Below are 16,866 nucleotides of genomic sequence, written 5' to 3' on the forward strand. Positions count from 1 at the left end.
TGGGCTCCCCCCTTCCCCCTATTGCCCCAGCCCTGGGCTCTTCCCCCCCGACCCCGCACCGCCTGCCGCCCCAGCCCTGGGTCACTGGTAACTCGCTCCCAGGGCAGGCCATCAGCATCCCGCTTATGACACTAGCAGGGGCGGAGGCTGCATCCACCCGATTCCTTCCTAGCACCCAGGGGGGCCCTGACTCCACCCGCTCCCCCTTCGCCTACAGCTGGTCCGGCACTAGCAGGGTTGGGATAAGCAGTGGGGCTCCCGGGTTGCGCCTCAGCCCAGGGTTCCACCAGCCGGGGTCAGGGGGGAATCAGGAGGGCAGACCCAGGGGGACCGCGCCAGCAGGGCGCTGAGGAGCTGGGACAGGGCAGTCACAGAGGGAGCGGCCAGTGGGGAGCGGAGCCCCAGAGAGTGGGACGTGGGCCCCGCACAGCAGCGCTCTGGTCACCGTTCCCCTCTATGGCCCTGCTGCTGCTCCTGGCTGCCCGCCACAGCCCCTGGGCGGCTCGGGGAGCAGGGAGCCCTGCGACACTTGCAGGCGGCTCCTCTGAGCACCCCACGGGCGGCCCCCAGCCCGAGTGTCCCGTGCTCCATGTGTCGGAGCCCACCCGTGGTGCGAACCAGAGAGGCCCCAGGGCACTGCTGCTGCTGGACCCCAGTCCCAGGGCCAGCTTGGCTACCCGCTGCAGCTCTTCCATCTGGACTTCGGCAGCAGCTTGGGGGCCAGGACAGGGTCTATCTGGGTGAGCGCCTGTAGGGCCCGCCCCGAAGCGGGGGGGGGGAAAGGATAGCCTGAATGCCGCCCCTACAAATGTGCCACCCCAAGCACCTGCTTGCTTTGCTGGTGCCTAAAGCTGGCCCTGGCCCTCTTATAAGGGACAGCTGGGCCCTAATTGAGCCGGCCACAGCTGTGGCTGCTTTCCCACAGCTTCCCCCAGCTGTTCTCACTCCATTTCCCAGCCACAGCCCTCTCCAGGGCTGCTTTTAACCCACCTTCTGCGGGAGTGGGGCAGCTGCCCCACTACATATGAACAGAAGAGTAATGCCACAATAGTTACAGGAGACGCGTTTGCTGCCTTTACATTTCCGAAGTAATAAAACAATGCTTCTTTGCCAGTGGGACAGGACTGACTCTCCACATGATGCTGAACAGCATCGCATTCACGAAAACATAGTTGGTCCAGCACTTTTTAAGAGTTTTGCAGGAATTCCACAGATTCCAGGTGCCTTATTTCCCTTAGCTTTCTTTACATCTCTGTGGATGTCATCAGCAGTGAATTTGCCAGGATCATTCTGTGCAGAATGAGTCAACTCAGCAGTGGCCTTAATGTCAGGGTTCAAAGAAATTGGGGGTGCAATTCAGAGCTGGCTGAAACGTTCACTCCAGCATGCCATTTACTCTGCTTCTGTATCAATTAGCTGACCTGAAATGGAGTAGGTCATTCACTTGGTACAGGTTTCAGAGTAGCAGCTGTGTTAGTCTGTATTCGCAAAAAGAAAAGGAGTACTAGTGGCACCTTAGAGACGAACAAATTTATTTGAGCCCAAGCTTTCGTGAGCTACAGCTTACTTCATCGGATGCATTGGATGCTGTAGCTCACGAAAGCTTATGCTCAAATAAATTTGTTAGTCTCTAAGGTGCCACAAGTACTCCTTTTCTTTTTTCACTTGGTACAGTCTTTCTTGTCAGTGAGGTCACACAAGTGTTTATAAAAGGAGGCAAAATCATTCCTGGCAGAAGCTTTCTCAAGTGCGATGGCTGGAGTAACTGGTACAGTAACAATTTCCATACTCCACTAGAACTCTCAACAATAGCTTTAAAGTCATCAAGGAGAGTGACGATGTCGTGATTCAAGATAGGTGAAAGAAGAAAAGAGAGTTAAATATAGAACTCTGTCTTGCCTTCATCAGAAGCTTCACTAGTTGGAGTGTAGCTGAGAATAATTGTCCATCTCCCATACTTATGCTGGACCTTAGCTGCAAGCGGGCAACTGAAAATTGGTTCAAATAATCAGATTGATTTCACAGATTTCAAGGCCAGAAAGGACCATTGTGATCAGCTAGTCTGAAGTCCTGTATAATACAGGCCATAGAACTTCCACAAAATAATTCCTAGAATTATCCTTTAGAAAAGCACTCTCTCGAGTTAAAAATCGTCAGTGAAGACTCTACCATGACCATTGGTAATGGTTAATTACACTCACTGTTAAAATTTACACCTAATTTCTCGTCTGAATTTGCCTAGCTTCAACTTCCAGCCATTCAAATGTGTTATACCATTCTCTGTTAGACCAGTGGTTTTCAAACTGCAGGTCATGACCCAGTACTGGGTCGCCGAATGTAAGGCACGGGGTTGCAGTGACTCTGGTCAGCACTGCCGACTGGCCGTTAAACATCGCTACCTGTTCCGACACCGTGCTGCACCGTGGAAGCAGCCAGCAGCAGGTCCGGCTCCTAGGAGGGGCCACAGGGCTCCGTGCGCTGCCCCCAACCTGAGCACCGGCTCTGCACTCCCACTGACTAGTTCCTGGCCAAAGGGAGCTGGTGGGTGGGGGGGATGGTGCCATGCCTGCAGGTGAGAGCCGCACAGAAGCGCTTGCGCACCTCCACCTAGGAACCAGACCTGCTGCTGGCCACTTCCGGAGTGCAGTGCGGTCCACAGTGCCAGGAGAGACAGGAAGCCTGCCTTAGCATCACTGCTGACCAGGAGCCGCCCGAGGTAAGCCTGTGCCCCAATCTCCTGCCCCAGCCCTGCACCCGCCCTCAAACCTCTCATCCCTGGCCCCGCCCCAGAGCCCTGACCCCCTCCCATACCCCAACCCTCTGCCCCAGCCCAGAGCCCCTTCTCACCCCCTGAACCCCTCATTCCTGGCCGCAGCCCTCACCCCTGCACCCCAACCCTCTGCCCCTCCCAACCCCAAACCCTTCATCCCCAGCTCCGTTATGTCGTGGGCATCAACAATTTTCTTCAACTGGATCACCAGGAAAAAAAAAGTTTGAAAACCATTGTGCTAGACTGAAGAGCTCATTATCAAATATTTATTTCTCATATAGACACCTACAGACTGCAATCAAGTCACCCCTTACACTTCTCTTTGTTAAGCTAAATAGATTGAGCTCTTTAAGTCTATCACTATAAAGCATATTTTCTAATCCTTTAATCATTCTTGTTGCTCTTCTATGAACCCTCTCCAGTTTGTCAACATCCTTCTTGAATTGTGAGCATCAGAACTGGATACAGTATTCCAGCAGTGGTTGCACCAGTGTCAAATATAGCGGAAAAATAACCTCTCTACTCCTGCTCAAGATCCTCCTGTTTATGCATGCCTGAATCACATTAGCTCTTTTGGCCACAGTGTCACACTCGGAGTTCATGTTCAGCTGATTATCCATTCTGACCCCCAAATACTTTTCAAAGTCACTACTTCCCAGGACAAAGTTCCCCATCCTGTAAGTATGGCCTACATTCTTTGTTCCCAGATGTATAAATTTACACTTACCTGTATTAAAACTCATATTGTTTGTTTGCATCCAGTTTAGTGAGCAACCTAGATTGCTCTGAATCAGCGACCTGACCTCTTCATTATTTACCAACTGCAAACTTTATTAGTGGTGATTTTATGTTTTTTTCCAGGTTACTGATAAACATGTTAAATAGTGTACGGCGAAGAACCGTGTGGGACCCCACTGGATACAGACCCACTCAATGAAAATTCCCGGTTACAGTTTTATTTTAAGACCTAGTTAGCCAGTTTTTCACCCTATTAATGTGTGCCATGTTAACTTTACATTGTTCTAATTTTGTTATAAAAGTGTTGTGTGGTACCAAGTCAAACGCCTGACAGAAGTCTAAGTATATTATCAAAAAGAAAAGGAGGACTTGTGGCACCTTAGAGACTAAGCAATTTATTTGAGCATAAGCTTTCGTGAGCTACAGCTCACTTCATAGGATGCATGTAGCTGTAGCTCACGAAAGCTTATGCTCAAATAAATTGGTTAGTCTCTAAGGTGCACAAGTACTCCTTTTCTTTTTGCGAATACAGACTAACACGGCTGCTACTCTGAAACCTAAGTATATTATGTCAACACTATTACCTTTATCAATCAAATTTATAATCTCATAAAAAACCCCATCAAAGTTAGGATCTATTTTTCCATAGCCCCATGTTGATTTGTATTAATTACATTGCCCTCTTTTAGTTCTTTATTAATTGAGTGATGTATCAGCCACTCCTTTATCTTGCATGAGATCAAGGTCAGGCTGACAGACCTATAATTACCTGGGTCATCCCCATTTACCCTTTTTGAAAATTGGCATGACATTAGCTTATTGAAAATCAACATTAATGGTCCAGTTAAATCCACTTGGCCAAATCCTCAGTTTTGTGAACATGATATTTAACAGGCATCCAACTTCTTCCTTTCTCATATCCCAAGCAGCTGATCACATAATATAGCAGTTGCTTATTCTTTCCTCACTGCAGTAAGAAACAAATGTAGGGTGGTTTTTTTTTAATGCTCTAATTTCTACAGGGGTTAAATGCATTATCTCCAAATGATATCAGCATAAAACACTTATGTCCAGCATTATGATGATCAAACATGTCCATAAATCCAGCATTATGCACAATGATCATAAATAGCTCCAGAGCACTTTCTCTCACTGTGTCTGAAATGTTTCAGGCACCAACCTTTTTGCAAACAACTTACCTTGAAAGATTCAGTTGCTTGCTTTGTGGCTCCCCCTGTACATCCTCCAGCTGGGCACTCATTCTGACAGCCCTGCAAGAAATAAAAAGCAGGAGATACCAAATCAAATGCATGTTGCAAAGAGGCAGATACCTAGGCAATTAATATTTTGCATGATAGAAATCAAAAAGTATCAATCAGCCTTCATCATCACTTGATCAGAATAAGAATATTAGTCACTGTATTTTCCACCATCCTCCTGTTTTGGTTTGTTTTTTGTTTTTGTTTCAATTGAGTTATTTAACACAACTGCATTTCTGGGCTTTAGCAAGACTGGTTAAATCCCACATTAGCCTTATATGTCTCAGGGTCACAGTCTGAGAACAAAAGTGCAATTGTTTCACTTAAAGCTGAATAAATACTCTGGGATTTTACACAATTATATCAGGTCACTGAATCCCCTTTAGAGGCAGACACCTCAGCCTTCTGGTTTCCTCTGTGCCTTTATTCAGTGAAAATGACTTGGCAGGGGAGGGGACAGTAGAGAGGGAGGAAACATCTTCTCCAAACCATACTTCCTTAATTGAATGAGATAAGCGGTAACGAACGTACATCCACAAAAACAAAATTAGTCATGAATGTATACGCTATTTCTCTTATAGCCATTGTGTGTCTTTTAAGGACTCCACAAATGAGTGGGATATTAGCCAGCTATTGAAGGAAAGGGGAGCGATGGTGCAAATTGGAAGAGTAAGCCGACAGGTGCATGACCTGTGAAAGCAAATAATCGAGCAGAAGCATCCCATGTCCTCAAAGCAGCTTCCATGTTGCTTTCTTAGCATCCTCTCCCTGCCAGTTCTACAGCATTCTGGTCGCAGACATGAAACACACATTACAAACAGCGGCACCGAGGTAAAGAGGAGGGGGGGAATCTGACATGCCTTTCTGGCTTTGCTCATTTGAGCTAATCAGGACTTTCCAAGACAGTGCTGGAAAGATTAAAGGATGCAGGAAGGGTTTGTGGGCAGGGATCACAAGGGTGGAATATTTGGGGGATGGGCACTCGGAAGGCTCTGGTGCTGAATATACAGGAGGACGGTTGAGGGAATATCAGTAAATGCACAGGAAGATGAACAGGAGGGAACGGGCATTAAGAGGCTTGAGTGCTAGAATGAACGTGGTATGGGGAGGAGGGGGTTAAATGACAGAACAATTAGGTGAAAAGGGGTTTTGTGCTAGGATCATCTGGGGGAGGGGGATACCAATGCTGGAACCTTTAAGGGCCGGGAGGAGGGGAAGTTAACGTCTCTCTCTCTCTCGGATCAGACGCGTTCTCCCTGTTTCTCTCTTGCGCCCAAAAATAAACGAAGAAAGCCATGCAAAGTGGGAAATACCTGGCAAGAGAAGGCATCGGCTGCTCCCTGCTCAGCTGTCAGTGCGCTTGCCATGCTGCCGGGTGAGCGTGTACAGTGCACCACTGAGGCACTCTCTGCTACCCAGCTGAGGATCAGGAGCAGCAGTAGAGCTACACCACGGCTGAAGACCAAGCCCCTAATCATGCCAATGCGCTGCAAGTAACTACCTGACGTAAGATTTAAACTGCAACACTGTGTTGTCGGAGAGGCCAGCTCAGTGCCTGGAGGGCAAGGGGGTCACTCGTGTATGCTGGTAAAATATAAACTAGCCCCACAATGTTCTCTCATTAAAATATCCACATACTCCCACATAACGCTCTGCTCAGAAGACAACAATGATGTACCTGTAACTACTCATCCCAGTTATTAAACCAAGAGACAGGTACTGTTGTGTCAGGAGTTATGGCAATTTGCATAAATAAGACATTAAGGAGGGAGGGGATGATGTAGGAAAATTTAAGTCCCTGGTAGAAACCAGGTGCCAGCAAAATCCTTCATCATCAGATTGAAAGAGCCTTAAAATTAATCCCCACTTGTGAGAGAGTCTCCCCTACCCCAGATTTGTGAGATTTGGCAGAGCTGTTTATAACCTGTAGACCATGCTCTGTGACACAAGAGCCTCAGTTGTGACAGGACATTAATTTCCATCATAAGTCTGGTTCTGAGTGGTGTGTAATTCAGAACTGCATGTGTAGGGCCCGATCCTGCTCCCTTGTAGCTATGGGAATTTTGCCACTGCCATCAGTAGTAGCAGGATAAGGTATGGTCTAGCCTTTATAACTTATACAGACACAGGAGAGGGGACCAGGTGAAGGACTATGTTAATCATTTCAATGTAGCTTAATATGTAGCTTAAACTCCTTCAACCAAAGAGTACTGAACTCGAAGAACAGCACACTGTGTGTCTCTGAAGCACAGAAGTTGAAGGAGAGTTTAGTAGTGGAGAGACTAATACAGTGTTCTTTCACTTTTGCAGGCCTGTGGTTTGTTTATGGGTTAGAATAGATCACAAATGAATAGGAATGTGGTGGTCTCCAGTCAACCCTTAGTGGATGACAGTCTGCAACAAAACCATCCCCACGGGGTTCAGGAAGCTTGCACCTCCATCTGCCCCAGTAACCATATACAATACTTTGCCCCTTATGCTCATCCTCTTGCTTGTCCTCATCCTTAACCTCAATTCTCTCCTCTGCTTCCTTCCCCTCTGTCACACCACAGCTCTGCCATGGAATTACATGGGTCACACACTCATTTAAGATCAGTAAGAGGAGGATTGCAGATACGTTCCAAGGAAGAACCCACAATGGGAGAAAAATGGCACATCACCAACACCAGTACTAGCTCTTCCTCTGCCAGCACCTGCGCTGGCCCTGGCCAGACTGACAATCTGACCCTGGAGGCTTCTACTGAGGTCCAGGTCTTGACTTCCTGGGAATGCAGCCTGCATGTCCCTGAAGAAGAAAGTGAGGCAGGGAGAACCACCTCATGTGAGAGGTGTCTGTTGCTGGCATCCCTCAGGAAGCAGGTAAGAGAGCTGCAGGAGGATGTGGCTCATCTGCATAGCATCCAGGACCATGAGGACTTCATCGACAGGATGTACATGGAGTCATCCGGGACAGACGATACAGGCTGACTACAGAAGCACCAGAGAAGAAAGGAGAACCGACTGCTGTGCAAGAAGGAGACTGGCTGCATTGCCACCTTGTGCAACAGACAGTGCTTCACCCTCCACCCCACCCCAGGTCCCCTGTTCATTGCAGTCAAGAACCACTATGCTGTACTGGCAACAGGAGGAGAGGAGCAGACCCCAATGATTGAGGAGGAGCCACCTGCCCCCATGTCTGGGAGGCTCATGGCCACTGCATCCAACAGGAGGAGCCATAGGGTTCTGGTGGTTGGGGACTCCATTCTGAGGGGGCACGGAGGCATCCATCTGCTGACCTGAAATCCTGGGAGGTGTACTGCCTGCCTGCAGTCTACATCCAAGACATCACAGAAAGGTTACTGTGGCTCATCACCCCTCTGACCACTACCTCATGCTGCTCATCCACATAGGCACTAATGATAGTGCCAAGTATGACATCTGCCCCTGAGCAGATCAGACCATCAAATCAAGAGGCGATGGTGGAGGAAGCATTTCTACAACAGACAACAGAAATATCCAAAACACAAGACCTGGTATCAATGGGGAAATTTAACTACCCAGACACCGCAAAACACAAAACGTTCAATAAATTCTTGGAATATATTAGGGACAACTTTCTGTTTCAGAAGATGGAGGGAGTAACCAGGCGGACAGACATGTGAGTCTTGATTCTAACTAATAGGGTGGAATTGGTTGCGAGTCTGAAAGTTGAAGGCAACTTGGGTGAAAGTGATCATGAAATGATAAAAACAAAACAAAAACAAAACAAAAAACAGGAGGAGTCCTGGTTGTTTTTGCTGATACAGACTAATATGGCTACCACTCTGAAACCTGTCATGAAATGATAGATATTATTCTAAGGAAAGGAAGGAGCGAGAGCAGCAAGATAAGGACAATGAACTTCAAGAAAGCATACTTTAACAAACTCAGAGAACTGATGGGTAAAGTTTCCTGAGAAGAAAATATAAGGGGAAAAAGTAGTTTAGGAGCGCTGGCAACTTCTCAAAGGGACAATATTAGAGGCAAATAGCAAACTATTCTAATATGAAGAAAAGATAGTAAGAGTATATGCCTCTACCAGGAGCTTTTCATAGACCTTAAATCAAAAAGGAAATTTACAAAAAAATTTGAAAACCATGGACAAATTGCTAAGCAGGAGTACAACAGAACAGCACAATCACATTGGGGCAAAAATCAGAAAGAAGAAAAGTGAAGATTTACTTAGTGGGGAAGGAGAGCTAATTGATTACGTCAAGAAGGCTGAGGTGTTTAATGCCTATCTTGCTTCAGTCTTCACTAAAAAGGTTAATTGTGACCAGCGGCTTGATTAATATTAACAACAAGCCGGAAGGAATGGAAACTAAAATAGTGAAAGAACAGATTAAAGAATATTTAGGTAAGTTAGACGTACTCAAGTCAGCAGGGCCTGATGAAATCCATCCTAAGGTACTTAAGGAATTAGCTATAGCAATTTTGGAACCATTAGCGATTATTTTCGAGAACTCCTGGAGGACAGGGCAAATACAGTACCTGTCTCTAAGAAAGTGAATGAAGAGGACCCAAGGAATTATAGACCAGTCAACCTAACTTCAATTCTTGGAAAGATACTGGAACAAATTATTAAACAATCAATTTGTAAGCACCTAGTCAATGACAGGGTTATAAGGAATAGCCAACATGGATTTGTCAAGAACAAATCATGCCAAACCAACTTATTTCCTTCTTTAACAGGAGTACTGGCTTAGTGAATGGTGGGAGCAGTAGATGCGCTATATCTTGATTTCAGTAAGGCTTTTTAAACAGTTCCACATGACATGCTCATAAGCAAACTAGGGAAATGTGGTCTAGAGGAAATTACCGTAAGTAGGTGCAAAAATAATTGAAAGATCATACTCAAAGAGTTGTCATCAATGGTTCACTGTCAAACTCCACACAAACTTCCTCATTGCTGGACTTTACTAAAACTAGACAAGTCATTTACAACACACACTTTGCTTCTCTACAAAAGAAAAAGGACACTAAACTTTCTAAACTACTACATGCCACAAGGGGCCACAGCAATGGTTCCCTGAACCCACCCAGCAATATTGTTAACCTATCCAACTATACTCTTAGCCCAGCAGAAGCAGCTGTCTTACCTCGGGGCCTCTCCTTCTGCCCCTCCACCCCCACGAACATGATACAGTTCTGTGGTGACCTAGAATCCTATTTTCAACGTCTCCGACTCAAGGAATATTTCCAACACACCTCTGAACAACATACTAATCCACAGAGACCTCCCTACCAACACTACAAAAAGAAGGATTCTAGGTGGACTCCTCCTGAAGGTCGAGACAGCAGACTGGACTTCTACATAGAGTGCTTCCGCTGACGTGCACGGGCTGAAATTGTGGAAAAGCAGCATCCCTTGCCCACAACCTCAGCCGTGCAGAACACAATGCCATCCACAGCCTCAGAAACAACTCTGACATCATAATCAAAAAGGCTGACAAAGGAGGTGCTGTTCTCATCATGAATAGGTCGGAATATGAACAAGAGGCTGCTCGGCAGCTCTCCAAAACCACTTGCTACAAGCCATTACCCTCTGATCCCACTGAGAGTTACCAAAAGAAACTACAGCATTTGCTCAAGAAATTCCCTGAAAAAGCACAAGATCAAATCCGCACAGACACACCCCTGGAACCCCGACCTGGGATATTCTATCTACTACCCAAGATTCATAAACCTGGAAATCCTGGGCGCCCCATCATCTCAGGCATTGGCACCCTGACAGCAGGATTGTCTGGCTATGTAGACTCCCTCCTCAGGCCCTATGCTACCAGCACTCCCAGCTACCTTCGAGACACCACTGACTTCCTGAGGAAACTACAATCCATCGGTGATCTTCCTGATAACACCATCCTGGCCATTATGGATGTAGAAGCCCTCTACACCAACATTCCACACAAAGATGGGACTACAAGCCGTCAAGAACACTATCCCCGATAATGTCACGGCTAACCTGGTGGCTGAACTTTGTGACTTTGTCCTTACCCATAACTGTTTTACATTTGGGGACAATGTATACCTTCAAATCAGCGGCACTGCTATGGGTACCCGCATGGCCCCACAGTATGCCAACATTTTTATGGCTGACTTAGAACAAGGCTTCTTCAGCTCTCGTCCCGAACGCCCCTACTCTACTTGTGCTATATTGATGACATCTTCATCATCATCGGGACCCAGTCCACACAAGAGATCCACTTCCTGGACACTACAGTGCTAATAAACAATGGTCACATAAACACCACCCTATACCAGAAACCTACTGTCCGTTATTCCTACCTACATGCCTCCAGCTTTCACCCTGACCACACCACACGATCCATTGTCTGCAGCCAAGCTCTGCGATACAACCGCATTTGCTCCAACCCCTCAGACATAGACAAACACCTACAAGATCACTATCAAGCATTCTTACAACTACAATACCCACCTGCAGAAGTGAAGAAACAGATTGATAGAGCCAGAAGAGTTCCCAGAAGTCACCTACTACAGGACAGGCCTAACAAAGAAAATAACAGAACGCCACTAGCCGTCACCTTCAGCCCCCAGCTAAAACCCCTCCAACGCATTATCAAGGATCTACAACCTATCCTGAAGGATGACCCTACGCTCTTACAAATCTTGGGAGACAGGCCAGTCCTTGCCTACAGACAGCCCCCCAACCTGAAGCAAATACTCACCAGCAACCACATACCACACAACAGAACCACAAACCCAGGAACCTATCCTTGCAACAAAGCCCGTTGCCAACTGTGCCCACATATCTATTCAGGGGACACCATCACAGGGCCTAATAACATCAGCCACCCTATCAGAGGCTCGTTCACCTGCACATCCACCAATGTGATATATGCCATCATGTGCCAGCAATGCCATGTACATTGGTCAAACTGGACAGTCTCTACGTAAAAGAATAAATGGACACAAATCAGATGTCAAGAATTATAACATCCATAAACCAGTCGGAGAACACTTCAATCTCTCTGGTCATGCGATTACAGACATGAAAGTTGCGATATTACAACAAAAAAACTTCAAAACCAGACTCCAGCAAGAGACTGTTGAATTGGAATTCATTTGCAAATTGGATACAATTAACTTAGGCTTGAATAGAGACTGGGATTGGCTAAGTCATTATGCAAGATAACCTATTTCCCCTTGTTTTTTCCTACCCCACCACCCTCCTCAGACGTTATTGTTAAACCCTGGATTTATGCTGGAAATGGCCCACCTTGATTATCATACACAGTGTAAGGAGAGTGATCACTTTAGATAAGCTATTACCAGCAGGAGAGTGGGGTGGGGGGAGAGAGAACCTTTTGTAGTGATAAACACCCATTTTTTCATGGTCTGTGTGTATAAAAACATCTTCTGTATTTTCCACAGTATGCATCCGATGAAGTGAGCTGTAGCTCACGAAAGCTTATGCTCAAATAGATTGGTTAGTCTCTAAGGTGCCACAAGTATTCCTTTTCTTTATGTCTAGTCTAGTCACCTATCTGTGTGAGGGAGCTGTGCAAGTTATTCCCTTTGACACTAATGGAGGAAATACTGGACAATATTTTGTGTTTATATAGAACCTTTCATGCCAAAGAATGAGAAAATGATTCACAAATTATATACCAAGAGAACCACAGAAATAAAGCTGCACATGGAGTGGAGAGTGACAGACAAATGGCATAGAGCACAACAGTAGAGGGAAGAAATTTTGACTAAGAATTTTGAGGCAAATTCCTAACTAACTAAGAATATAAATGCATAGTAAATAGGAGCAAGGACACAATCACCTTGACATTTAGTCAAATTAAAACATTAGTTTAAACTAGTTTCAGGTATTATACCTCCTTCGCTATCCACCTTCCAAGTTTTGTTTGTTTTACAATCACATTTTCCTATTTTAAACTCCCTCACCTGATCCTGTATGAAGGATACACACAGACAAAAGGGGAAATAGTGACCGTAATGGCTGTCAAATGTGAAAGCTTAAAAAAAAATCAATTTAAGAAAGTCCACAACAAAAATATTTTTCTAATCTCTGTTAATTACTATAATCCTAGATGTTATTTGCCACAAAAATATGTGAAACATTTCCAGAAAGAGTGAGATTTTAAAGTTCACAGTGTCCCTTTATGGCCTCAGTCGAGAGACCTCACACTGTAATCTGTACCGTTCTTGGTCTACTGACCCGACAGCTTGAAAACTCCACTTACTTGCTCATCACTGAGGACCAGAAGTGGAGAATTTGGGGAAGGGGGAGGAAGGAGATACGAATGCATTGCAAGCAACTTATGCAGAAGCCAAGCTTTCATTTAAGAAACATTAATGGCCAGCTTTTGAAAATAGCTGTACTTCTAGTAGCCCCTGGGAACAGCAGCAGAAATATTTGAGTGGGGAACATGTATGTGTGCACGCACTAATCTACGTATTCTCCAGCCTCCTTTCTGGGGCCTCCTCTCTATTGAATAGCTGCAGTGCCTACCCCTGCCACCACTCATAGCTTTCCGAAGCACCATCCTGGGAGTTGCTAGGTGCTGAGCACTTATGAAACCAAGTGGTCAGATTTTAGGTGCCCAAACAAGAGCAGAGCTCTCTTGAAAATCTGTCCCTAAGTGTCTAGTCTTTATGGCTGTGAAAATAGCCTTTCAAACATTAACTGAGTGTAAACTGAGGCAGTGAGGTCTTACATGAGTCTGAACAGAGACCGTTCCGGTGTCTCTACTGCTACTCACAGTGTCCATGAAAACAGAGTGAAAACTGATCAGAGTTTTGCTGGTTTTCACTTCAGCTATTTAAAAATAGGTGGGCAGCACTGAGCAAGTCAATTTCACTCTGCGACCACTTGGGAAAGCTAGGATTAGTCGCAGAGGCAGGCAACGCAGAGCTATTCACTGGGAAGGAGGACCCAAAGAAGCAGCTAGTAGGGTTGCCAACTTTCTAATCACACAAAACTGAACATCCTTGCCCATCCCCTTCCCATCCCCTTCCCCAAGGCCCTGCCCCGCCCCTTCTCCATAGCCCCATCCCCCACTCACTCCACCCCCAGCCCCAATCGCTCGCTCTCCCCCACCCTCACTCACCTGCTCATTTTCACCAGGCTGGGGCAAGGGATCGGGGGGCAGAAGAGGGTGAGGGCTCCAGGGTGGGGCCAGAAATGAGGGGTTCAGGGTGCAGGAGGGGGCTCCAGACTGGGGTAGAGGGTTGGGAGGGGGTAAGGGCTTTGGCTGGGGGTTCGGGCTCTGGGGTGGGGCCGGGGATGAGGGATTTGGAGTACAGGAGGGAGCGCCGGGCTGGGGGATGGGGCCAAGGGTTTTGGAGTGTGGAGGGACTGGGGTGTGGGAGAGAGTACAGGATCTAGCTGGGAGTGCGGGCTCCAGGGTGAGGCCAGATATGAGGGGTTAAGGGTGTATGAGATGGCTCCAGGCTGGGGGCGAGTGGTTCGGAGTGCAGGAGGGGGCTCAGGGCTGGGGCAGGGGTGCGGGCTTTGGGGAGAGTTTGGATGTGGTAGGGGGCTCAGGGCTGGGGCAGGGGGGTTGGGATGCAGAAGGGGGTGAGGGCTCTGGGTGATGTTTACTTCAGGGGGCTCCCAGAAGCAGCCAGCATGTCTCTCCAGCTCCTAGGCAGAGGCACAGCCAGACGGTTCTGCACACTACCCCTCGCCCACAGGCATCGCTCCCGCAGCTCCCATTGGCTGCAGTTCCTGACCAGTAGGAGCTGCGGAGCCGGCACTCAGGGCAGGGGCAGCGCACAGAGCCCCCACGGCTGCCCCTACACCTAGGAGCCAGAGGGACATGCCAGCCACTTCCCGGGAGCCACACGGAGCCAGGTAAGGGGCCTGCAAGGCCCATGCCAACTGGACTTTTAACAGCCCGGTCAGCAGTGCTGACCAGAGCCGGCAGGGTTCTTTTCAACTGGGTGTTCGAGTCGAAAACGGGACACCTGACAACCCTAACCTACAGTGGAGGAGGTGCAGTGGAAACATCTTCTTACAGCACTTCTATTACCTACAGCTGCCACCAGGTTGCAGATGGGGTAGAGTAGCTCAAACTCACCCCCCTTGAAGCAGCCCTCAGGCTCCAGCAGAGAGAATAAATGAATGTTCCTCCTCCCTTCAGGACCAGAGGAGGTTCTTCAGATTTATCAGACACCTAATAGCCAGAGGCTATATGAAAAATGGCGCCTCCAGTGAGGCTCCAGGGAGAGCACCCTTCCTGGCAAATTTACGAAGGCCTTGTCCATGGAGAGTGAGCTACTCTCCTCTTCCATATTTGTCAGACACTTACTAGCCAGAGGCAAATATTTCAAGATCTAATCTCCCTTATCAAGATAGGAATTCCAGCTTCTGTTATATGTGATGCCAGGTAATCTAGTGGCTCAGGCTCAGATCCTTAAATACCTTTGGGGAGCTGGGCCTCAATGACTTCATTATTATTGTTAAACATTTATACTGTAGTATTGCCTACAGGCCAACCAGGTCAGGGCCCTATTGTGCTAGGTGCTGTACAGTCATTAAGTAAATAGAGTTGCACCCATGGGCCTGAGGTGTTGCAAATGATGTTTGCTCTACTGAGCCACTTATAATTTTGCCTTTGTCTAAGCACCAGGAGAAAACGCTTAAGACAAAAAGTTACCCTTCTGATACTGTGTGACTAGAGTGTCAGACAAAACATCTCTGTGGTTTTTAAAAAAGCTAACAGTAATTAAAGACCAAATTATAACAATGCAGAAAGATGATTCTCTTTTGTGGCTTTCCAGGGAATTCTAGTACTACTTGGCAGCCACACAACATTAAAAAAAATCTACAGAAAAAGTTGCACTTAAAATTGTAATGGAGCTTGTGTTTAAAAAAGGTCCACAAAGTCTGTCAGATGGAGTGAGAGATTGTGCATGTTGCTGTGGGGCTGAATCATAGAATACTATTTATAACATCAACTGAAAAAACCATTAGCTCATAATGACCTCTACAAGGGGCCTCTAGACCTTGGACACTCATTCATGGTATCACAGAGCCAGACACAGAAGCTTTCAGTTTAAAACTCTGCTGAATTAACCTATACTATGTTAAGCAAGTGGTTGCCCAGTACAAAAAGTAATGAAAAGAAAATATCTGCTGAGCGAGCTCATTTATATGCGAGTAAAGACTGGACACCTTTTACTGTAACAGAATGGGTATATCTCACCCATATTTTACACAAATACTTCTCTTCACGCCTTCTTCCTCAGGTGAGATTGAACCAAGAGGAATGATTGGTTGGCTGCTACTCAAATTGTGGTTCCAACCACTAATCAAGCCCCATGCAGGCAGCCCTTGAAATGTTTTGAGTTTTTTGGGCTTTGGTAGGTACCAGCTTGACAGACTTTTAAGATACAGAAGTCCTCCATTTATTCACAGGAGATATACAGCACAAGCAGCAATAGTGCATGTCCCCAAACAGACCCACGGGAGTGCCTCAATCCCCATCTGCGGAGACCACCTCAAAGAGGACAATTCAGCCTTAGGCTCTTTCAGTGCTTAGCCTCTCTTCCACCAAGGAGAATTACAGTTATGGTTGTCTCTGATCTCTGAGATGTTTGCCTCAGAGAAGGTTTTCAAACTTTGGTTTGGGATACAGAGTGGAAAACAAGATTGATGGGATTCAATAAAGAAAAGGAAAATTTAGGCGATCAGGAAAAACTTCACAATGATGTAATTAGTTTTCTGATTAATCTCTCAAGGAAACAAGAAGCTCCAAAGCTTGGCACGTGCAACAGTTTGTTTACATGAGAAAGTTCACTGGCATAAGTGATGGCTGAATTTTAAACCAATATAGTTAAAACAGTGCAAAAGGCTGCGTAGTCACTCTTATTTTGGTTTAAGAATGGCTTGTTTTGGTTTACCTTAAATCCATTAAGTGAAAACTGAAATATTCTGCTCTTAAATCACAGTAAGTGTCCATCCAGGGGTCTTCAATGGTTTAACTAAATTGATGTAAAAGCCCACTCAAGTTATACCGGTACAACTTTCTTGGTTATACAAGTCCTAACACTACACTGAACAAAGTAGAAGAACATTTACTACAGATGGGACACATCAATTAA

At 46.4% G+C, this 16,866-nt stretch overlaps 1 protein-coding gene across 4 annotated transcripts in view; it reads right to left on the reverse strand.

Annotated features, from left to right (window-relative positions):
- BCAT1 (branched chain amino acid transaminase 1) overlaps window positions 1-16,866 on the reverse strand; it is a 108,499-nt gene that overhangs the window by 68,160 nt on the left and 23,473 nt on the right. For 2 of the 4 annotated variants that reach the window (XM_084620335.1, XM_084620333.1), the window contains exons 1-2: window positions 6,081-6,219; window positions 4,708-4,779 (exon numbers count right to left, since the gene is read on the reverse strand). In XM_084620335.1, the coding sequence (XP_084476461.1) occupies window positions 4,708-4,779; window positions 6,081-6,134 (126 nt within the window). In that variant the 5' untranslated portion in view covers window positions 6,135-6,219. Of the gene's footprint in view, window positions 1-4,707; window positions 4,780-5,121; window positions 5,172-6,080; window positions 6,220-16,866 lie in introns of those variants that run through there. The other 2 variants (XM_084620336.1, XM_084620334.1) reach the window with 2 other exon arrangements.

This window comes from Lepidochelys olivacea, assembly GCF_965140295.1.
Source record: "Lepidochelys olivacea isolate rLepOli2 genome assembly, chromosome: 1".
NCBI lineage: Eukaryota > Metazoa > Chordata > Testudines > Cheloniidae > Lepidochelys > Lepidochelys olivacea.